We start from the raw sequence: 24,883 nt of genomic DNA, 5'->3' as shown, positions 1-24,883 counted from the left end.
CATGCACAAGGAAGGCTTTCAATGTGCTGTAACATCCCAAAGCAGCATTCATGGATTACCGGTAAGAATCCTCGCTGTGCTGGACTGTCAGTTTTCCGTATCATGTGTGCCATCACCCACTTCTAAGGTGCCCTTTGCACAGCACGGAGGTTAATGTTTCCAATGAAAGGAAGTTCAGATTTAAAGAAAAGCCATTACTCCTAAAGGATCAGAGCATTCAGGCACTACCTTCTTAAAAAGGAAGTTCCTACCCACTACTACTACTATTATCCATATAATGCATCATTCCCGGAGATGAGAGAGCTATACCGTTTACTGGTAAACTTTGTTTCCTACCAACTTTTTTTTTTTTTTTTGGCTTTTTAGGGCCGCAAAAAGGAGGACGTTCCCAGACTAGGGGTCCAACTGGAGCTACAGCTGCCGGCCTAGGCCACAGCAATGCCAGATCTTAGCTGTGTCTGCGACCTACACCACAGCCCACGGCAACGCCGGATCCTTAGCCCACTGAGTGAGGCCAGGGATCAAACCAGCATCCTCATGGATCCTAGTCACATTCATTAACCACTAAGCCACGAAGGGAACTCCCTCTAGCAAACTTTTGAGAGCCACTGGTTTCAAAGCTGCAGTCATTAAATAAGTGTTCCTTTCTCTTTGGATTGCAGCTTTTTGCACATTTAACTGTTGTATCAAGAGTTCCCATGTGGCTCAGAGGTAACGAACCCGACTAGTATCCATGAGGATGCGGGTTTGATCCCTGGCCTTATTCAGTGGGTTAAGGATCTGGCACTGCTGTAGCTATGGCGTAAGTCAGCAGCTGCAGCTCTGATTTGACTCCTAGCCTGGGAACTTCCACATGCTGCTTGTGCAGCCCTAAAAAAGCAAAAAACCAAAAACAAAAACAAAAATAAAACACTTGTTGTGTCCAAACCCTCTGTCCAATAATAGAAAAGCTCAGTCTTCCTGAGGCCAGGCTGCACATCTATGTCTTCATTTTTTACACTCAAATAATTTTATAATTTTTTTTAATGCAAAAGATGGTAATGAATGAAGAGGAACTACATAATCTTCTCCAAAGTTCTAACAGTTTCATTCAAATACTGACTGAGCGCCTACTCCAAGTCAGGCACTGTGCTGGGGGTAAGGGCAACACCTCCACTCCTCTTGAACAGTGTCAATCAGAAGACATTTCCATAAGAAAAAATTCCCCTGTAGTGACAGACCTACATTTGGGGAAGTGTCTTAATTATCTGGAAGGAAGGATGCCAACATGACCTCAGTAAAGAAGATGGAGTGATTACATTCTCAGCTCCTTTATATTTTTCAACATTGTCTATGATCTGCATTTATTACTTTTATAACCTGAATAAAAATCTGAGTAAGTAACAGCAGTAAATAACATTTATGGAACACTTACTACATACCCCGTGCACTGTTTCATATATACCACCTCACTCAAGAGAAGAACCCTATACAGAGGAGAAAACCATCCATATTTTAGAGATGAGGGAGCCAAGAAATAGAGTAACTTGCTGGAAATGTCTTTTATTGTTAAAAGTTCTACTTATTTTATTTCCTTAGAAATAAACAGAGGTTGAGACAAGTCAAAAACAATCAGCTGTGTAATTTCAGAAAGAGTAGAGTCACAAATAGGTGCCCCTTGTTGGATGTATGACTCATCTCAGTGAGCCTCAGTTTCTCCTACAAAATGGGTTAACAGGGCCCATCTCAGGGTTCTTAGGACAATTAAATGAGACCATGCGTGAAAAAAAATATTACACTATGTCTGGCAAATAATAACTGAGTGCTATTATCAATATCTTCATCATTGTTATAATTAGCTAAAAAAATCTGAGCAAATTATTTCACATCTCTGGGTTCATTTCTTTACCTGTAAAAAAGAAACAACAATACCCACACCATGCAGTAATTGTGAGTATTACATAGGATAATACTCAGTGATCAAAACAGTTACCTACTCTAATTCTCTACAGATCAAACAATATGGAACTGGCTAAATATGCTATGGTAAATGCATATGATGAAATACTTTGTGAAGTTCCTGCTATGGAGCAATGGGATCGGCAGTGCCTCTGCAGTGCCAGGACACAGGTTCGATCCCCACCCAGCACAGTGGGTTAAAAGGATCTGGCATTGCTGCAGCTGCAGACGAGGCGGCAACTGCGGCTCAGATCTCATCCCTGCCCTTGGAATTCTATGTGCCTCAAACAAACAAATAAAAAGAAATACTTTGCTGTAAAATATTTAAGGACATGGAAAAAATATCCATAATGCATGCCTAAGTTTAATAAGACAGCTATAGACAGCATGGGTGGTAAAATCTTCTTTTAAAAATATGAATACAGAGATCTGTCATGGCTCAGCAAAAATGAATCTGACTAGTACCCATGAGAATGCAGGTTCAATCCCTGGCCTTGCTCAGTGGGTTAAGGATCTGGCATTGCTGTGAGCTGTGGTGTAGGTTGCAGACATGGCTCGGATCTGACATTGTGGCTGTGGTGTAGACTTGCACCTACAGATCCGATTTGACCCCTAGCCTGGGAACCTCCAAATGCCAAGAGAGCGGGCCCTAAAAAGCAAAATAAATAAATAAAAATAGGAATACACATTAATAGAAAAGGCAGCAAAAATATACTCCAAGATCCACGATTTGTGCATATCAGCAACTGATCACTATACTATTAAAAAAAAGAAAACTTATTACCACCAGTGCATCAAAAAGACATAATAAAATAACAATCCAACCCCCCACATCTATGTGCTTAAAAAACAAAAAAGCAGTTAGCATCCTGTCCAGACACCTCCAATCCCATTACATCATAATTAGGATTCTTTTATGAATATCAAAAAAAAAGTTCTAAAACTTCCCAAATTTTGGTGGGCTGAGAAGGGGGATTTTTGTCACTAAGATACACATTTTTATTTCCCACAATTCCAATTAAAACCCTTCATATTGGAGTTCCCGTCGTGGCTCAACGGTAACAAACCTGACTAGTATCCATGAGGACAGGGGTTCGACCCCCGGCCTCACTCAGTGGGGTAAGGAACTGGTTTTGCCGTGAGCTGTGGTGTAGGTAACAGACACAGCTCGGATCTGGCGTTCTGGCATTGCTGTAGCTGTGGTGTAGGCTGGCAGCCATAGCTCTGGTTTGACCCCTAGCCTGGGAACTTCCATATGCTTTGGTGTGGCCCTAAAAAGACTGGGGAAAAAAAAAAAAAAAAAAAAAAAAAGCCATCATATTTTATACTGATATAATACGAAAAAATTATTTTGACTAAAAATAGTAACCCAAGAAATATTTCCACAAGGGCACATTTACTCAAAGGATTTTGAGAATTCTAATTTTTTTTTAGAGGGAGTGAACATTAATCTTTAAAATGAATATTTAACAGTACAGCTGTTACTGAAGTTATAACCCCGTGATTGTGAGAATACAGCCATGAAATTAACAAGATGAAACAAAAGAAACATTAGTTTCTTAATAAAGAAAATGGATTAGTAGGCTGATATAAAAACTGGTATTCTGTAGAAGATAGAAATAACTATCAGATGCTAAAAACATGAATTCTGACTAAGAAAAACAAAGCAGATATTACACTGTAGAATATTTAGTTTAGAAATGTTATTTCAATAATTTAAGGATCATACCTCTTACTATCTTATTGCAAATTATATTTCACTTGAATTAATAACACTTAACCAATGGTTATACATAAATATGCAACATTCATTCATCCTTGAAGATAAGAAAACAGGCATCTCGAAAAGCAAAGAAATAGATCTTTAAACCACAGGTTTTACAGAAACTAATTTCAAGCAGATTTCAAGCAAAATACACCCTTTTCTCAATCACATAAATGATCCAAGACACCTGCACACATATGAAAAGCAAATTACTATTTTTCCCTTTTAGTGTCACCACTAAATAAGCCTCAGTAACCTGGAGAAAGATTGTATTTTCAGCATTTTAACGCTGTCTCCCTCTGCTGTACAAAAAAGGATTCAAAACTTTCGTTTCCCTTATGATAAAATTAAGTAAAATTCTTCCCATTTGTTTCCCATAAAACACGGCATAAAAATGGGTAATCTGGATTTCCCTTGTGGTTCAGCAGATTAAGGATCCAGCATCGTCACTGCAGTGGCTCAGGTCACTGTTGTGTAACGGGTTCAATCCCTGGCTCAGGAACTTCCAACATGCCCTGGGTATGGACAAAAGAAATAAAAAGAAAAAGGAAAGGGTAAGGGATTTTTTTTTTTTTTTTTTTGGCTTTTTAGGGCCACACCTACAGCATATAGGAAGTTCCCAGGCTAGGGGCAGAATCGAACTGCAGTTGCTGGCAACACCAGATCCAAGACATGTCTGTGACCTACACCACAGCTCATGGCAACGCCAGATCCATAACCCACTAAGCGAGGCCAGGGATCGAACCCGAGTCCTCATGAATACTAGTCAGGTTTGTTACTGCTGAGCCACAATGGGAACTCCAAGAAAGTGTAGTTTTACAAAGTAATGTATACTACTTTGGGTTAGGACAATAAAAATAATCGTCTTCCAGAATATATCCTTCAAATCTAAATTCTTTTATCCCAGAACTTAGGAAAACCTAAACAAAGAGGCACTTGCTTTATACAGGTAAAAGTATTCCTCCTAGGCCAGGCCAGGTTAAACACTTTAGTAACTTGTGAACCTGGGGAAACATTTATTTTTTTTTATTTTATTTTATTTTTTTTTGTCTTTTTGCCATTTCTTGGGCCGCTCCCGTGGCATATGGAGGTTCCCAGGCTAGGGGTTGAATCGGAGCTGTAGCCACCAGCCTACGCCAGAGCCACAGCAATGCCGGATCCGAGCCATGTCTGTAACCTACACCACAGCTCACGGCAACACCAGATCGTTAACCCACTGAGCAAGGGCAGGGACCGAACCCGCAACCTCATGGTTCCTAGTCAGATTCGTTAACCACTGCACCACGACGGGAACTCCTGGGGAAACATTTAAAGTCCACAAATTAATGAACGAACGTACATATACCTGTGTGTATTTTGCTTTTTAGGGCTGCCCCTGCAGCATATGGAAATTCCCAGGCTAGGGGGTCAAACTGAAACTGCAGCTGCCAGCCTACACCACAGCCACATGGGATCCTTAACCCACTGAGCAAAGCCAAGGACTAGCATCCTTACAGATACTAGTCAGGTTCATAACCCACTGAGCCATAAAGGGAACTCCTGAACTTCAGTTTCTTTTCACCTGTAAAAGTAAGAATGGAAATACTCTCTAACAGGTTCGTTAAGGCCAACATCAGAATCCAATTTAAATTCATTCTCTGAACAATTACTGAGCGCCCACCCACTAAACAGAGTGCAGAGGGCTAGGGCTGCCACATTTAGCAAATGGAATATATTTAAAAATTATTCACTGTTCATAAAGTTAAGTGGGCATTCTGTACTTTATCTGGCAACCCTACCCTGAGCACATACAGAGACACAACTATGACAGCTTCTCATCCTCAAATACTTACTAAGAATAAGAGAAAGAAAACTTACATATTAACCAAAAAAAAAAGGTAAATTGAGAACACAGTTACATGGGGTTGGGGAATGGTTAGACTCAACAAGCACTCACAAGATTCAAAGAAGAAAGAATAAGATATGACAGTGTTTAGTTATATCTTTGATTCTAGCCAGAGAGACCTGTATACTCACCAAACCTATTATTCTATTATATAAGGGAGCTTAGTAAGACCGATTATTTGCCATGTGGTCACACAAATCAGTTAACATTTAAATCACTTCAAAAAGACATACTTAAATATCTCATGAATAATTTCCTGATCGCCCTCTCAAATCTAGATCTAGTTTTATGCTTGATTACTTGGCCCAATATTATTTCATTAAAAAAATTCTAAACCATGTGGATGCAGCTGATAAGACCAAAACCTTCCTAAGACGTCATCCCTTTTCTCACATTCTATTGTCCAAGCAACTATTTCCTATCTGCCTAAGTAAACAGCTTTGTACTCTTCAAATAGCTATACGGAGAAATCATTTTCATTTTTTTTTTTTTATAAGTGAAGCTCTCCCTTTTATTTACCTTTTTTGCTTTTTAGGGCCACACCCACAGCACATGGAGGTTCCCAGGCTAGGGGTCGAATCGGAGCTGTAGCCACCGGCCTACGCCAGAGCCACAGCAACTCGGGATCCGAGCCACGTCTGCCACCTACACCACAGCTCATGGCAATGCTGGATCTTTAACCCACTGAGTAAGGCCAGGGATCAAACCCGAGTGCTCATGGATGTGAGTTGGGTTTGTAACCTCTGAGCCACAACAATAACTCCAAAATCATTTTTAATTAGATGCAAAAGCTACTGCTAAACTGGAACTATAGTACTGTAACTACCTGGCACTTCCTGCTCCCACCCTATGCAGGTGTCCCTTTCGTCCTGCCGACCCAGTTACCACTCTTCATAGCACAGGTCTATGATAGGAAAAGTCACACAATTAAACCCAATAGTTAAACATACTACCTTGGAGGACATGCATTAAAAAGGTGTAGTAATGGCAAAAAATCCTATCGTTCCTTCTCATTAACTCTTCATATACCTTCATAAAAATCTTACAGATTGAAGGCTTTCAGAGGTCCTAGTCCCTATCAGTCTCATTTCTATAGACGCTGAAATTCTGTCCTATAATCGTGTGTCTTAAATTCACAGGGCAAGCTAAGAACCAGAGTCAGGTTTTAATTTTTTCAGTTCACTATTTTTCCTACTAAATTACATTTCTACCTAATCCTACATCTTTTTTTTTTTTTTTTTTTTTTTTTTGTCTTTCGTCCTTTTAGGGCCGCACCTGTGACACTTGGAGGTTCCCAGGCTAGGGGTCAAACTGGAACTGTAGCTGCCGGCCTACACCACAGCCACAGCAACGCCAAACCCAAGCTGAGTCTGTGACCTACACCACACAGCTCACGGCAACACCAGATCCTTAAGCCAATGAGTGAGGCCAGGGATCGAACATGCGTCTTCACGGATACCAGTCGGGTTCATTAACCACTGAGTCATGACAGGAACTCCTACATCTTTTGATTGGTGGTTGACATAGTCCCTGAATTTTATTTATTTATTTATTTATTTTGTCTTTTTCCCCTTTCCTAAGGCCGCTCCGACAGCATATGGAGGTTCCCAGGCTAGGGGTCTAATCAGAGCTGTAGCCGCTGGCCTATGCCACAACCATAGCAACGCAGGATCCAAGCTGCATCTGCGACCTATATCATAGCTCACAGCAACGCTGATCCTTAACCCACTGAGCAAGGCCAGGGATCAAATCCGCAACCTCATGGTTCCTAGTCGGATTCATTAACCACTATGCACGACGGGAACTCCCCTGAATTTTAATTCTATAGTATATTTTCACTTCTTTTTGAAAACATAAAGAAATCTAAAAATTATACAGCAACTCAAACTGCGAATTATTCATTAATCCCTTAAAACAAAGTAACCTAAAACTCAACTTAACTAAAAAAAACAAGAGAGCAGACTCATCTTTATAGTAGTTTGTATTTTTGCAACCACTGGGAAAAGAGTATGGAGATTCCTTAGAAAACTAAAAATAGAACTACCATTTGATCCAGCAATCCCACTCCTGGGCATCTATCCAGAGAAAACCAGGACTCGAAGACACATGTACTCCAATGTTCATTGCAGCACTAAATACAACAGCCAAGACATGGAAACAACCTAAATGTCTATCAACAGAGGAGTGGATAAAGAAGATGTGGTACATATACACAATGGAATATTACTCAGCCATTAAAAGGAAAGAAATAATGGCATTTGAAGCAACATGAGCGGACTTAGAAATTATCAAGCTAAGTGAAGTCAGTCAGACAATGATGAGACACCAACATCAAATGCTATCACTGACATGTGGAATCTAAAAAAGGACACAATGAACTTCTTTGCAGAACAGATACTGACTCACAGACTTTGAAAAACGTATGGTTTCCAAATGAGACAGGTTGTGGGGTGGGAGGAAACACTGAGGTTTTTGGATGGAAATGCTGTAAAATTTGGTTCTGATGACTGTTGTACACCTATAAATGTAATAAAATTCATTAAATAATTTAAAAAATACATAGTAATTTGTATTTTCAACTACATAAGTGAGAAACATATTTGCAGATCAAAATAGGCCAAACTGATAAGTTCAAGACATGAGGCATTATATCAAAACTTACAAAAGATGCTGGTCATTAACTCTTTTGTGAAGGCCTCTTTATCGAGAAATACATAGGTATACATATACCACCGAGGTAAAGTACATTTTTACACTCCACTGTCCTAGAATTGCAGTAGACAGAAAAACTGACTTAAAAATTACTGTTCTTATTTAATTTAAAGATACGTGGCTGAGTGAATTCCCGTCTTGGGGCAGCAGAAACAAATCCGACCAGGAACCATGAGGTTGTGGGTTGGATCCCTGGCCTCACTTAGTGGCTTAAGGATCTGGCGTTGCTGTGAGCGTGGTATAGGTCGAAGATGCAGCTCGGATCCTGTGTTGCTGTGGCTGTGGCTGGTGACTGCAGCTCCAACTTGACCCCTAGCCTGGGAACCTCCATATGCCAAGAGTATGGCCCTAAAAAGAAAGGAAAAAAAAAAAGCTTATAATTGTAATTAGTTGACTAATGTTTCTATATTTTGAAAAGATTACTACTGACAACCTTTTCCATTGTCTTACCTTTGTTGAAAGTACTTTAAATGTGCTCTGTTCTGGTATTATGGGATGAAGAAGTCTCAGCTTCAAATTGTAATCATCTCCAGAAGGAAGTTTCACCAAAGCAGACAACTAATGAACACAAATTAGCAGCACATTTTATCAATTTATTTGGCTAAGGGTAAAATACTTAAACTGACTACAGAACTCCAATAGCTGCAGATTTTAAAAACTTTACATGAGTATCAGACTCTCAAAATATTGTGAATTCTTAGAATTGAGATTCTTAGAATCTCAAAATAATTTTTTAAAAATCTGGTATACCTCACGTGAATTCTCACAGACATAATTAACTGCCAAAGAGTCTGCTTCATATCACATATTTTAACATTTAAATCTCTCGGAAACTCAAGATACAAGAGCAAAATTATACAGTACATAACAAAAAAGAAAGTATTCAAATGTAAAACATCTAGTTCTACCACAAGTTCTCTTAAATATTTATCACAAGGTCTACTAAATACTAAGGAACCAAGTTATTAAGTCATACTCATTTCATATGGTCAGTAAATTTCAGATGTGTAAGTCACAGCAAATAAGCAGACCTTTTTCATGAAGTATAGCACCCTAATGTAACCAAATTCTCTATCTTACTAAGATCTTTTGTCAACCAAGTTCTGCTCTGAATTCCAAATCTAAGGGAAAAAAATGCACTTCTAGCTATAACTGATAGTACTTATACACGCCTCAAAATTTAAATGATTCAAATTGAAAAGCAATGCTTTGTATTTTCATCAGCATTTTCCCCATTCTGATATGAGGAAGAAATGATGTATATGTATGACAAATTGCTAGAGATTATTCTGCAATATAATTTACATTTACAAATAAAAGTATTTAATCTCCAAAAATAATTCAAAGACTCTAATGACCTCTTTTTCTGAAAATTCCACATTTACATCATTCTTCTGAACATTCTTGATCATAAGTGTAATGATTACTTGAGATTCTGTTTGATACCAGTCATACCTATTAAAAAAGAAAAAGGGAACTTAGAACTTCTCATTTTCTTAGTTGTTGTTTTGTTTTGTCGAGATAAAAATATAACCTGATGAACAACAAGAGCTCCACCTTGAGGAACAAGACAGCAAAGCAGCTGATGATTCACAGAAAATTTTACATAACTAATTTCATATCATCTGTATTAAAGCAAGAGAAAAGTAAGGTAAATGATGCTCCAAACCCCTCCATGATTGAAATACATAATTTTCTGGGTTCTAACTTATCTCTAATACTGTTGCAATTAAGCTAATGTTAAAGATAAAATTTACTGTAAACAGGTTAACAGTTCTAATATACCATCATTAATTTTACATTCTCTTTTCAATCTAATATTAAGAAGTAAGCACTTTTATCCCTCTTTTACAAATAAAAAAAAGGAAAGCTCAGAAGAGTGAAGCAATCAGCAAGTCAGCAGCCAGGGTCTCTTTACTGAAGCTGGGGGCAAACAGCCCTGAGCACAGGAAGCAGATGCAAATGAACCAAAATTAAAATAATTTAACTAATTCTGCCAGGCACAACATGAAATACAGTATCTTTCTTCAATCTCAATGTATGTGGGAAGATCAGTGTGCCTAGAGATTCTAATTTTGTGTATCTTTCCCACTCAAAGTTCTAAAAAGGTAGAGATCCTCACTCTCAAATTAGATTATAAACTCCAACAGGGCCGAGTAATTTCTCTATTCCACCACAACTATACTACCAGGACTAAGCACAGGGCCTGAATGATGGTTACTTAAGTTTATACACCCTGCCCCTGTCACTGAAGTTCCTTGTCTATTACGTCGTACTTGGAGAGTCTTCCTCTAACTCCCCAGAAAGAACACGAATAAATCGTTTTAACATTTTCAAGCCATTTTAGGTAATTATGTCAAAAGCGCCTGATCTTTAAGTCTCACAGCCTTCCCTTTGAAATTCAGTGAGGATGCAAAGCTTAAAATCAATGCCTTGTTTTTCTTTCTGTTATAGTCCTTAGAACACAAGTTGTACAGATGCCTCATGAACAACTAAAAATAAATTCAAATATTTATTATTCATTCATGACTGTAACTGCTACTCTCAACAAATGACTTTCAACTCAAGCAGGATTACTCTATGAAAAATTTACCCCAAATGTAAAAGGCAAGCAGAGTTACAATTCTATTAAGTCTATTACTAACTTTTTACCTATGTAATAACAGTAACTTAAATGGAAGAGGCTCTTCTTAATACAAAGAAAAGTTACATAAAACAAAACCAGGTGAAGCAAGTTTTAAATTGGCAAGTGACGATTTTAATCTTAATGTGAACACTAATTCAAATCAGTAAAAGGCCTTACAAGTAGTTTTTCAAGGCCATTAATATATATACATGTCATATATATGTTATATACGTTATGTATCATATATATACACACACACACACATGCACACAATTTTTCAAAAACCTAAGAAATATTTAGGAGTCCCTGCTGTGGCTCAACAGGTTAAGGACCTGCCACAACCTCTGTGAGGACGTGGGTTTCATCCCTGGCTTCACTCAGTGGATTAAGGATCTGGCATTGCCATAAGCTGCGGCATAGTTTGCAGATGAGGCTTAGACGTGCTGTTAGTTACCAAGGCCGTAGCCTCAGCTGCAGCTCCAACTCAACCCTTGGCCTGGGAATTTCCATATGCCACAGGTGTGAAGTGAAAGGGAAAACAAAACAAAACAAAAAACAATTAAGACTCAGAAATACTTACATCACAGGTAAGGACCTGCTTACTTTTAATGACAGCGCTTTTTTTCCTTTAGGCATATTTAGCATACATTATGAAAAAGAAACTTACTTGATTTTTGACTGATGAGTCCTCTGGGATGCAGACTGATTTTGGCAAGGTGAAAGACAGAGATTTTTACAAGTGAGTTTAGTAACTGCATATTAAAAATGCATGTATTATTAATTTACCCAATGCTTTAGTTACTTTGATATGGAATAACTACATGAAAATTTCCTATAAAGCATGACATCCGTAATTGTTAAATAGTACTCATCTTCACAAAAATTAGAATATTCAGTATATTTTTTAATTTGTATGAGTTTTAATTTTAAAAAAGATTTTTCTTGTAAAATAAAAAAGCTGGAGTTCCTGCTGTGGCTCAGTGGGTTAAGAATCCAACTACTATCCACGAGGATACAGGTTCAATCCCTGGCCTTACTCAGCGGGTTAAAGGATCTGTCGTTGAAGTGAGCTGGAGTGCAGGTTGCAGATGTGGCTCAGACCTGGCGTTGCAGTGGCTGTGAGGTAGGCTGGCAGCTGCCACCTCAGACTCAACACCTAGCCTGGGAACTTCCATATGCCGCAGGTGTGACCCTAAAAAGACAAAAAATAACAATAACAATAAAATAAAATTGTATTTTAAAAGCATATAGCATTGGTAGCCTAGTGGTTAGGACTCTGTGCTTTCATTGCTGCAGCCCAGGCTCAATCCCTGGTCTGGGAACTGAGATCCCACATCCAGCCACTGCATGTTGCTGCCAAAAAAATAAAGTAAGTATAAAAACAAGACGGAGTTCCCGTGGTGGCTCAGAGGTTAACAAACCCAACCCAACTAGTGTCCTTGAGGATGCGGGTTCAATCCCTGGCCTCACCCAGTGGGTTAAGGACCCATCATTCTGTCATTGCCATAGCTGTGGTGTAGGTCAGTGTTGCTGTGGCTGTGGTGTAGGCCAGCAGCTACAGCTCTGATTCGACCCCTAGCCTGGAAACCTCTATATGCCGTGGGTGGGGCCCTAAAAAAAAAGAAAAGAAAATTTTCTGTGGCGTAGGCCGGCAGCTATAGCTCCAATTCGACCCCTAGCCTGGGAACCTCCGTACGCCGCAGGTGCAGCCCTAAAAATCCAAAAAAAAAAAAAAGAAAATTTTCTGAAGACATGACTGGAAAAGGTTACATATAACATGTCTAGCTCCGAGATTCAGTACTCTCTAAATCAAAAATGACACTAACATTTAAAAAAACATTTTTAAGAATATAATATGACCTTCAAGCTTAACGACAGCATCAAACTGCTCTGGAAAAACATATGACAATATTTCTACGGTGTCTTCCTGTTGTTGTCTTGCCCATTTATGGCCTCTGCAAAAAATATTCTACATTCCACTGAGAAACAAAGTGACTCTTGACCAATCCATACTTTCCTAAACCATACGTGTGCCAGTTAAGACGACATACATGTAAAGAACTTGCCCTGGGTCACTGGCAGCCTCTACACTGTCCCTAAATGAGAAGGGAAGAGACGGGGTTTGAAGGAAAATACGTAAAACTGTTCTAGAGAGATTAAGTAACTGAGAGAAAGCTCATTCTGAGTCCTGTCCCAAATACATTCAGTAATAAGATAATCAAGTAAAAATATAAAGGACAAAAACTTTGGACTTACCACCTCAGACTGTGATCCTATTAAAAACATAGAAAAGAAACATTTTCAGATAACTGTACATACATAGGGAAAGTTAAGATATATGATTTCTATGGCACAAACATATTGATTAGCAAACCCAATTCTCCATACATACCTAATAAGGAAAAGTGGTTTAATTTTGCATCCTACAGTCACTTTAGGCTGGTCAGTAATTTGCAAAGGTAATAATACCATTACAAAACAAACCCATCCAAATCTCAACAAAACAAACTAAGCAAAAATCAAAACACTTTCGGAAATCCCAATCTAAGGGAATATGTACTACTTAAATTATAAGTTACAAAGTTCAAAATATATTTAAATCAAAAAATGTCAAATATTTACTTCTTTTTAAATTTAAAGACAACAGGAAATGCACACTTACCATTCTGAGCTTCTTCACACCTTTTAATCCAGACAATGAAATCAGTATCTGCACCTAGAAAGAAGCAAATGACTGTAACATCACTCGTCTGCACAACCTAACATAACCATTCAGCAAATAATTACTGGATACCTATGTTCCAAGCACTGTTCTAGGTTCTGCAGAGCCATCTCTGAATTAAACAGACAAAAATATCTATCCTAACAGAGCCCGTAACAATCCTAATGTTGTATCTATTAATTAGGTTTGATATTTACTTGTTCATCCTAAAGACTTCTGATTTTTTAAAAAAATCACTATTAAACCTTATCAGTTCCAAGATGCATTTCCCCTGACCCCTCTCCTCTTAAAAGAGCTTCCTCTCACACAACAAAATCAGACAATCAGATTCTTTTTTTTTTTTTTTTTTGGTCTTTTTTGGGCCGCACCCGTGGTACATGGAAGTTCCCAGGCTAGGTGCTGAATTGCAGCTGTAGCCACCGGCCTCCATGACAGCCACAGCAATGCTGGATCTGAGCTGCATCTGCGACCTACACCACAGCCCACAGCAGCGCTGGGCCCTTAACCCACTAAGCAAGGCCAGGGGTCGAACCTGTGTCCTTACGGATACTAGTCAGGTTTATTAACCTCTGAGCCACGACAGGAACTCCTTAATCAGGTTCCCAACATGCCATCAGTCATGGTGGGGTGGAGGTATGATAAAAGCAACAGCTGGATTGAGGCCCAGAGGCCTCTGTCTACCAGTCTGCTCTACAATGCAGCTACCTATCATGCCCACTATTTTCTCAGTGGCTTCGCTTGCTACCATGCCCTTCAACGCTAACACCAAGAGCATCTTTATACTTTGTGGAGTTTTATCGCATCTCCAAGTTTCGTGACATCCAAGACACTACAGTGTGAACTATTTATAGAGAGCAAAGTAAACAGATATATAACCAAATTATTCACTTCTGAAGACTCAGAAAAATGACAATATCTAAACAGTCACAGGGTCTAATAAAATGTAATGTTGAGAAAAATTATTAAAAATGATCTAAAGAAGGTTTACTAACTCAAGCTGACCACAGGTAAGATTTTTCTGGAAAATGCAGAGAAATTTAAAGTTTCTTAAAATGAAATTTTCTAATTCACTAACTTACAGACAAAAATCAACTATATAGGCCTTAATATACACATACACATTCTGGTGATGAACAATTACATGAAAATCCTAGACTTGACTTATCTTTTATTCAAACTAATCAGTAAACAAAACTAAGCTTCCTATCATGCAGAGGGAAAAAAGGTAATATTCTGAGTTATAAATTTTTTACCCTGATAAACACTGATGCTGAACACTTGAAGTTTTTCCTGGAATTAAAAGACAAATTTGATTTTAAATTAAATATCCTCAACTGCAATTTTATCTAAGAGCAGATACCCTCTTCTGAGGCCACCTCTGAAAGAATTCTAGAATAAAAGTCAACAGCATGATACTAAAAAATTATTCAAAGAAGTAATTTAGGCAGGGAACTTTCTACTGCTATAAAAAGATAAGAAATAGGGCTTAGAATTCTCAAGATGAAATGACTCATGTCTCATCGGGGTTTTCAAATATTTGTCAAGGTACTAGATAAATGGACTCTTCGGAATTTGCAAAGAGTATTGATATGCTGGCTTGGTAACTAAACAGCCATATTACTGATGGACCACACTTGGGATAACCAAGTTTGAGAACAATGTCTACTGCCTAGATCTCTTCTTTCCTAATTTGTAGGTTCTTTTGCCAAGTAGGGCTAGGGCTTGTCACCCTTTCTCAAGTAGATACCGTGCAGAAAAGCAAATATTCAAAGCAGCATGTATTTTAAAATGTAAAAACATAAGCATACAATACTTTTGTACGAGAGCTTTTCAGCCTCAGCACTAGTGACATCTTGGACCAAACACATCTTTGTTGTGAGGGACTGTCCCTGCACAGCAGGATGTTCACCAGCAGGCCCAGCCTTACTCATCAGATGTCAGTAGTACATCCCCTTATCCACCAGTCATGGGATTCAAAAACCTCTGCAGACATTGTCAAACGCTCCCCCCGCCCCCCCCCCCCCCGCCCCGGCCTTGAAGCAAATCACTCCCAGTCAGGAACCATTGCTTTAGGAAACTGTGATAACACTAGCACTAGATGAAAGTAAAATGATAGTACACAGTTAGGATTATGTGGTCTATAATTAGCTATAGGATTACTTACAAACTTTTAGTATTTTGAAGATATTCTGATACTTGGCTGTTAAAATTTCTATATATTATGCATGGATATCCATACTGCTATGACAATTCTCATCTACTTCTCTCCAAAAGATGCTATTAGAAACTCACAATAGTCAAGTCCCAGTCTCCTCCTATACACCCTATCATACTTAACCCAAACTTACACTTCAGGTCTCAAAAAAAATCTGCTGTAAGATTTCCTATCTCAGCAATCTGAAGAGCAATTTGAATAGACTCCCGAAAGTGAGTGCAAATTAAACTTTCAGTTATCCTTTAGGAAAAAAAATAAAGCCCGACTAAGTACTAAGAGCACGCTAACTGTTTATATAGGTTATTTGCCTCTAATGATAAAGTTTATCTATGATTTAAATGCTAAAGAAAGGCCAACTTAATCAATTTCAAGTAAACTCAAATTCTGCAATCAACGCGAAATGTCATCAAGAGGAGAAAAGACATTTATAATTAACCTGAGATTACACATTCGGCTATGGTATTTAAGACACATAGTTTACTAACACATAATTCTAATACTTACTATCTAGTTTCTGTCCTTCTGTAAAAGTTTCTAGAGCAGCAGCATAGTTTTTTTCATGGTATTCGCATATCCTGCATGAGCATATTAAAAACAAGTACCACACATACATGAGATCATGAAAAACAGCCTTCTTTCTAAATAAAAAACATCGTATTCTCAGTTTAAATAAAGAATTTAGGTATATGTTAATAAGCCAAGAGATTTTCTAAAATACTATAACATCTAGTCAATTCCCATTAAAATCCAATTCTGGAACTCATTTCAGAAATAGTTTCTTTATTTTTTTTAGTTTTTTTTTTTTTGTCTTTTTTTGTCTTTGTCTTTTGTTGTTGTTGTTGTTGCTATTTCTTGGGCCGCTCCCCCAGCATATGGAGGTTCCCAGGCTAGGTGTCGAATCGGAGCTGTAGCCACCAGCCTACGCCAGAGCCATAGCAACGCGGGATCCGAGCCGCGTCTGCAACCTACACCACAGCTCATGGCAACGCCGGATCGTTAACCCACTGAGCAAGGGCAGGGACCGAACCCGCAACCTCATGGTTCCTAGTCGGATTCGTTAACCACTGCGCCACGACGGGAACTCCAGAAATAGTTTCTTGATTTTAATTGTCTGTACTTGCTTATTCTAAAATAAAGTTATGCTAAGGAATTTTAAAAGTTTCTGACTGAAAAAATAAAGTCATGGAGTTCCTGTCGTAGTTCAGTGGTTAACGAATCCAACTAGGAACCATGAGGTTGCGGGTTCCATCCCTGGCCTCGCTCAGTGGGTTAAAGATGTGGTGTTGCCATGAGCTGTGGTGTAGGCTGCAGACTCGGCTCAGATTCTGAATTGCTGTGGCTGTGGTATAGGCCGGCAGCTACAGCTCCAATTAGACCCCTAGTCTGGGAACCTCCATAGGCCGTGGGTGTGGACCTAGAAAAGACAAAAAATAAAATAAAAAATAAATAAAGTCACACTACTTAACACAGAAACGAGCTGGGACATAAAGTATGCAGACACGGAGTCTTCACAGAATTAAATGTAGCCTGTCCAGCTTGGCTGAGGAACACATGTTCACTAGTCAGTTAAATATAGTAAATTCCAAGTGATGAAACAAAAAAGGCATTTGAAATCCATCAAATTCCATCTATACCTTACCATCAATTCTATCATCACTATCTTTTTTTTTTTTTTTTTTTGTCTTTTTGTTGTTGTTGCTATTTCTTGGGTCTCTCCCCCGGCATATGGAGGTTCCCAGGCTAGGGGTTGAATCGGAGCTGTAGCCATCGGCCTACGCCAGAGCCACAGCAACTCGGGATCCGAGCCACGTCTGCAACCTACACCACAGCTCACAGCAACGCCGGATCGTTAACCCACTGAGCGAGGGCAGGGACCGAACCCGCAACCTCTTGGTTCCTAGTCAGATTCGTTAACCACTGCGCCACGACGGGAACTCCATCACTATCTTTTTTAATTTTTTTTTTTTTGTCTTTTTGCCTTTTCTTAGGCAGCTCCCTCAGCATATGGACATTCCCAGGCTAGCGATCGAATTGGAGCTGCAGCCGACGGCCTACACCAGAGCCACAGCAACATGGGATCCGAGCCGTGTCTGCGAGCTACACCACAGCTCACAGCAATGCTGGATCCTTGACCCACTGAGTGAGGCCATGGATCGAACCCGAAACCTCATGGTTCCTAGCCAGATTCGTTAACCACTGCGCCACAATGGAAACTCCCCATCTTTTTCATTTTTTAAAAGTTTTATTGATGTTTAGTAGTTAATTTACAATGTTGTGATCATTATTTTTTTTTCAATTAGTATCTCCTGTTTCTTTTTCATTTTACAGCTGCACCTGTGGCATATGCAAGTTCCCAGGCTAGGGTTCGAATTGGAGCTGCAGCTGTCAGTCTACACCACAGCCTCAGTAACAGGGGATTCAAGCCATATCTGCGACCTATGCCACAGCTTGGGGCAATGGTAGATCCTTAACCCACTGAGTGAAGCCAGGGATCAAACCGCACCCTCCAGGAGACAATGTTGGGTTCTTAACCCAATGAGCCACAACAGGAATCATCACTATCTTAAATAGAAGAACTACATATCTTCTGTCATACATCACAATTAATACAAGAAAAGTATAAAGTATTTAAAACTGAATCCTATCTCAGCTATCAAATGTACAAATACAATATATAAATAAAATTACTATTTATATAAAGCTTACAATTAATTCATTCAGCAAACTCAACGCTTATTATCTATGATAGTCCAGAGCCAACAAGAAGAGAAGTTACTACACACCCCTTTCTCAGCATCGCAGTGGAACCATTTGGATTAAGTTCAAGAGATTTCTTTGCATCAGCAACAGCATCTGCACATGAAGAAAAAAAAAAAATGGATTTTCAGTCAGTTACTTATGGATCCTAACAAATACTACATATAAAACTTGAATCAGTCTTAGGGTTTTAAGTTTTCAAGCTGGTGAGATGGACAAATGATTTTAAATTAGAAAAAGCTAATCCAAGATATAACCGAAATAAATATTACTCTCACATGTTCCTACTGTCTCAGTATTTAGCTTCCTTCTTAAAGCTCTTCAGGCAATGAATAAAAAAAACCTCTGTATCACAAATAAAGCTCTGGGAGTTCCTGTCATGGCATGGCGCAGCGGAAACGAACCTGACTAGGAACCATGAGGTTGCGGGTTCAATCCCTGGCCTTGCTCAGTGGGTTGAGGATCCGATGTTGCCATGAGCTGTGGTGTAGGCTGCAGACGAGGCTCAGATCTGGCGTTGCTGTGGCTGTGGCTTAGGCCAGCAGCTACAGCTCTGATTCGACCCCTGGCCTGGGAACCTACATGTGCTGCGGGTGTGGCCCTAAAAAGACAAAAAAATAAATAAATAAAGCTCTGTATCATTTAACATTTTCATTAGCATCATTTATGTAATTTGACTCAAGATATTTAATTTTTCCCTACTCACATTATCTATTCAGAATAATTAAAGTTGCAAAAGTAATACAGAAATATATCCTTCTAATGAAAAATACAAACATAGGAATTCATGGGAATTCATTTAAATATTCTATAAAACAGTAAATATGATACTATTTTTTGTTAGCATATCCAATCACCATGAATATGTATGAATTCTACACCCACTGAAGAAAGAATGGACACCCATAACATTTATTAATTTATTTTTTCCTTTTTAGGGCCAAACCAGCAGCAAATGGAAATTCCCGGCTAGGGGTCGAACTGGAGCTACAGCTGCTGGCCTATGCCACAGCCACACTGGATCCTTAATCCACTGAGCGAGGCCAGGGATCAAACCCAGGTCCTCATGGATACTAGTCAGGTTCTTAACCTGCTGAGCCACAACAGCAACTCCCACCTATAAAATTCAAATGCATGATGCTCAATATAACATGTCGCATTTTGGCTATTTTACCTTGTATGTAAAAAAGACTAAATTAAAAATCTTAGAAGATAATCTCTATTTTATTTGACTCATTTTATCTCAGGCAAAATTTGTAAGTAACATATAAAGTCCAGACAGTGTACTATGTAAGAAAAGTTACCATGGTAATTCCCAAGAAGAATGTGACAATAAGCTCTCTGACAGTAATACTGTGCATCATCTGGTTTCTGCTCCAAAGCCTTAGACAGCTCCTACAAATACAAACATGTTGAATGTTGTTAAATGTTTTTTAAAAGCCACTGAATTCTAATTAAACATGATTTTTAATCAAATAATCTATTATCTTAAGCTATTTAGAGGAACAATAACAGGGAAACAAACTTGGAGCTTTTCTTTGCACAAGGATCAACATTCCCCCTTCTCCCCTCAAAAGCCCACAATCTAATGTAACATCTACATAAGGCACTTAGCAGTTCCTGGCCTATAAGTAGCAACTCAATAAATGGTAATTATTATCACCTCATTTATTCTGAAGAGTTTAGCTGATATAGATTGACCATCACTGATTTTCTCCTTCTAATTTGGAGAAGATTCAAAGATCATGTAGAATTTGAGATGCCTAGAAAATGTGCAGCTGTCCAATAAAAAACAGAAACAAAAACTGGCAGTTAAATCTAGAGCTCAGGGAGGTTAATGGAACCAATAAATACATAACCAAGCTTATGTGGCCCGCTCCTATCCTCTGCCAATGGCCTAAGACATTACAACATTCTGTCAAAAGCCCAGATACAATATCCCAATGATATCTACTACCAACTGATGAAGCATTAACAGCGAGAATCAAACTTCTGCCACTCTGCCAGTCCCAACATGTACGTGGTAGCTGGGACAGCACTGAAGCAAGGAGAGTGCACAGCTGGTGAGGCCAAGGACAAAAGCTGGCAAACTGGGAGGCTAGGGATTGGGTAGTTTTCCTAATAGGTAGAATTACTTCAATGGCCACACATGCGGCTTTGTGTGAAGCTCGCAGTGTGAGTCTCACGAAGCAATGTATGCTATACTTGGTAAGCATATACCTAAAATCCAAACCGCTTCTTCCCATCTCCACCCCTACCACCCTGATCCAAGCAGTAAAGAAAATCAGATGTTACTACGTCTCTGCTCAAAACCCTGCAATGCCTCTGCACCTGACTTAGTGTAAGCCCAAGACCTTCCAAGGATTTGTTAAGGCCCTCCTGGATAGACTCCTCCGCTACCTCTCTTCTCTCTTTACAGTCTTCCCCTTGTTCCATCATTCTAGCCACGATGGCCTCCTTGCTGCTCTTCAAACATCTCAGGACTCTGCACCTGCTCCTCCTCTCACTAGACTGCTCTCCCCCCAGACGTGTGTCCTAGTTAGTGACCGTGCCAGAGACAGGAGTCAAATCCAGGTCTGTCTGACTACACTTCAAATTTCAACCACTAAAACACTGCCTTGAGGAAAAATTTCTTTACTCCAACTTTCTTTAATACACCATCTAACATCTGTATTAATACAATGTTTTCCAATACCTTGACATTCCCAAGCTAAAAACCCATCTTACACTACATTTTCACACAATTTTGAAAACAGCTGACAGCTTCTAGATCTACTCAAATATATCTTACAGCCAAATTTCCAACTTCTCCTCACCAAGAACAGGTATATTATGGGTCAAAAAGACTTATATAATAATATCCAGGCCATCAATTCAAAAAGTATAAACACATATTATGGAACAAACACAGGCCAGACACTGGAGGTTCAAACAATAAAACATCTCTTTTCTTAAGGAGTCAGGTATAAACTTCTGAATTTTGAACAACTAACTTGCAAATGACCTTTAAAAGCATAAACCAATTGCTGGTTAAGGAGATCCAATTATGGTGATTCAGTTAAATAAATTAAGCAACTGCCTTAGTAGGCTGTTAATTTAAAATTACCAACAAACCACTCAACACAAAATGAACATAACATAGCAACTTGTAAGTCATGAATAAAATACAATAATAAATTTATTTTGAATAAAGAAAATACAATAAAGTCAGGAAAGGTAAAGTTAGAATAATTATTTGTGGTTATCTTGACTGCAACTGACTTGCCACATGTTTTCAGTGTTCTACTGTTTCTGTGACAACAGTTGCTGGCAGCTAGAGTACAAAGGGACTAAAGAGAGGCATCTTAAAAGGCAAGGGCTTCGGTGCCAACATCTGAATCAGCAGCAAAAGGCTATTTAATGCAGACTTACATGAAGTATATTCAAAGATACAGTTACTTCTCACCTAAAATGATTGCTATAGTCAAGCAATTTATAATTATCAAAAGTAAAGAAACCTGTGAACGGTAAAATAGAACTACACTGAAAACTTCACCAAGAAAATGGTCAAGAAGTCCTCTGATAACACAAAATAGAGGGAAAACTCCTTTTAAAGCATTCAAATTGCTTAAGACTTGGATCTTAGAAAATTAATTTCCAAATTTTTAAAGTTTTCGGGTGTTTTACAATGCTAACCCGAAAGGTAACTTGTTCAGATTACAAGCAAAAGCAGACCACTCAGACTAACCTAACATCTGAAGACCTTGCACGCTGGGTATCTCAACCTGACTCCACCTTCCATTTTCATCCAGACACAGGTAATCCCCAATCACAGATAAACAAGAACATCAAGTCTTCCCCCTTCCTCAACTACCAAGCACTGCTGGAGCAAAGTCACATAACCACCTAGAACCGGTACATTTTATGCTAACCAACTACACTCTCAACGAAGCTATCCGTGGTCAGCTACTTCAAAGCAAGCTCCCAAACCTTTCATTGCATCATACATCCCAATCCTACCCCCTCCTCCGGAGGATGAACTTGATGCCTGGAACCTGAGAGACCTGTCACTTCTAAACTTGATAACCTTGAGCAAATTAATCTCTTTAACACCCCCCACCCCCGATTCCTTGTTAATCAAATGTACCTCACAGCTGTTCCAAGAATTATGAGAAGAGTCACTGAACACACCCGAGTGCTCACCACATCCCAGGCACCAGGCTGAGAGCACAGTGGTAAACAGACACATAAAACCCTGGTTCCCTTTTTTATTTTGTTGGCCTCGCCCACCCATGCCATGTTCCTGGGCCAGGGATGAAACCTGCGCCACAGCAGCAACCCAAGCCACTGCAGTGACAATGCTGGATCCTTAACCCGCCGCACCACAAGAGAACTCCAAAATCCCTGTTCTCTTGAAGCCTATGTTGCGGCCCAATTCAGACAAGGTAGTCGGAGAACACAGCTTCTTAGAGAAGATGACATTTCAGATGAAATCTAAAGTGATGAGCAATTCCAAGCAAAACAAGGGATAGTCAACAGAGTACATTTTAGGCAAAAGAACTGCAAGTTTAAAGGCCCTGCACCAATATGGAGCTTGACACATTCGAGTAACAAAGCCTGAGAACCAAGAGAGCAACCATCTGTAAGATGCCTACTTCAAGGGCCTCAGCCTGTACCTTACATTATATATCTTCACATTGACCCTTTAAAAAAAAAAATGAATTGAATTTACTATTTATTTTTAAACCTCTGGCCGCACTAGCAGTATGCTGACGTTCCCAGGGCCAGGGATTGAACCCAAACCACAGCTCTGACAATGCTGGATCCTCAACCCACTGCACCGCCAGGGAACTCCCACAATCACCCTTCCGAGTGGTCCGAGACAGGAAATCTGATCCAGAAGAACGATAGGAGGAACTTTCCTGAGGTTATAGAGTTATCTTGAAACCAGAACATGGACACAGGCAGTCTGATTCCAGAGCCCGGGCTCTTAGCCACTATTCATACTGGGCCCCAAAAGATTCTCATAATCTACACATATGTCTTCCCTCTCTACTGAATTGAGACTCCCTCTATAATGCGATTCTTAGATTGCTGGCTCACAATATAGCAGCCGTCACTTAACGTATGTTGTTTCATGAATGCAAAATGTAATCAGCTTGACAGACATTTTCTCTTTATTCCTAAGTATATGATCTTATATAAAAACGTGACATTTAACAGATTTAATAGCACATGACCTTAATTTCAAAATATCTACTGTTAAACCAGCCCTTGGGAAAAACTAGGGGGGAAGAGACTCTGACTTCTCATCAAGTTTTCGGCCCGACCAATGGTTTAGTAATTAACATTCACCTGTTTATCTCTGTGAAGTCACCTCAAGTTTTAAAAAGAACATTTCCTCTTAACACAGGCTGATTTCTCATCGTGTTCATTCTCCCCACTCCCATTTCTTGATGCAGGTCCGTGGCAGATCCTGAGAATTTGCATTTCTAAAAAATTCCCAGGAGATGCTGCTGCAGGTGGTCCGAGGATCACACTTTTGAAAACCACTGTTCTACGGCACTAGACTAAGAGTCAGGAAACACGTGTCCTGCGGCTTCTGCCCTAACTGGCTGTACACATCTCCACGACAGAGCCCTTGGATTTCTCTGGGTCTGTTTTCTTCTATAAAACGGAAGGGTGAAGAGTACTGGCCTGTGGGAGTCACAAGTACTTTCAGAAAATCTGGGGTAGGGTCCAAGAATTTGCACCTCTAACATGTTCCCAAGGAAGCAATGCTGTTGGTCCAAGAGCCACGCATTTTTTTTTGTTTGGGGTTTTTGGGGTGACATCCGGGTCACGTGGAAGTTCTCAGGCCAAGGACTGAACCTGTGCCACAGTGGCGACCCAAGCCACTGCCGTGACAATGCTGGATCCCCAACCACTGTGCTACAAGAGAATTCCCAAGAGCCACACGTTAAGGATCAACACACTAAAGCTAACCAGGCAATTCACTTCCAAAAAGAAAGGAAAAAAAAAGCACCCCGCCCACAAAAAGGAGTCTGTGTGTTTACTAAAATACAGGTATAAGAAAATTCACAGTGGTTTTATTCACACTAACTGGAAATAAACCAAATGTCCACTGTCCGACTAGATAAATTGTGCTATATGTATACACAAGACTACATAGCAATGAAAAAGAACCACCACTTCACACAATCTGCGGATGTCTCTTACCTAATGCTTAAAGCAAGACAATACCTACACTCAACTGTGTACCTCGTGTATGATGCTATTTCTAA

At 39.3% G+C, this 24,883-nt stretch overlaps 1 protein-coding gene across 2 annotated transcripts in view; it reads right to left on the bottom strand.

The window, feature by feature from the left end:
• SUGT1 (SGT1 homolog, MIS12 kinetochore complex assembly cochaperone) overlaps window positions 1-24,883 on the bottom strand; it is a 54,672-nt gene that overhangs the window by 27,847 nt on the left and 1,942 nt on the right. For both annotated transcript variants that reach the window (XR_014819591.1, XM_005668449.4), the window contains exons 3-10: window positions 19,925-20,015; window positions 18,647-18,716; window positions 16,368-16,438; window positions 13,589-13,642; window positions 13,183-13,199; window positions 11,594-11,628; window positions 9,659-9,755; window positions 8,751-8,858 (exon numbers count right to left, since the gene is read on the bottom strand). Coding sequence is in view for 1 of the 2 variants with exons in the window: in XM_005668449.4 (XP_005668506.1) it covers window positions 8,751-8,858; window positions 9,659-9,755; window positions 11,594-11,628; window positions 13,183-13,199; window positions 13,589-13,642; window positions 16,368-16,438; window positions 18,647-18,716; window positions 19,925-20,015 (543 nt within the window). In the remaining variant the exon portion in view is untranslated. The remainder of the gene's footprint in view (window positions 1-8,750; window positions 8,859-9,658; window positions 9,756-11,593; window positions 11,629-13,182; window positions 13,200-13,588; window positions 13,643-16,367; window positions 16,439-18,646; window positions 18,717-19,924; window positions 20,016-24,883) is intronic.

This window comes from Sus scrofa, chromosome 11, assembly GCF_054392235.1.
Source record: "Sus scrofa isolate SSC_HxYL_T2T_F1_AM1 chromosome 11, Sscrofa_HxYL_maternal_Yorkshire_Landrace_v2.0, whole genome shotgun sequence".
Lineage (NCBI taxonomy): Eukaryota > Metazoa > Chordata > Mammalia > Artiodactyla > Suidae > Sus > Sus scrofa.
The sequence above is the reverse complement of the archived record's forward strand: the minus strand, read 5'-3'. Positions and strand labels throughout refer to the sequence as shown.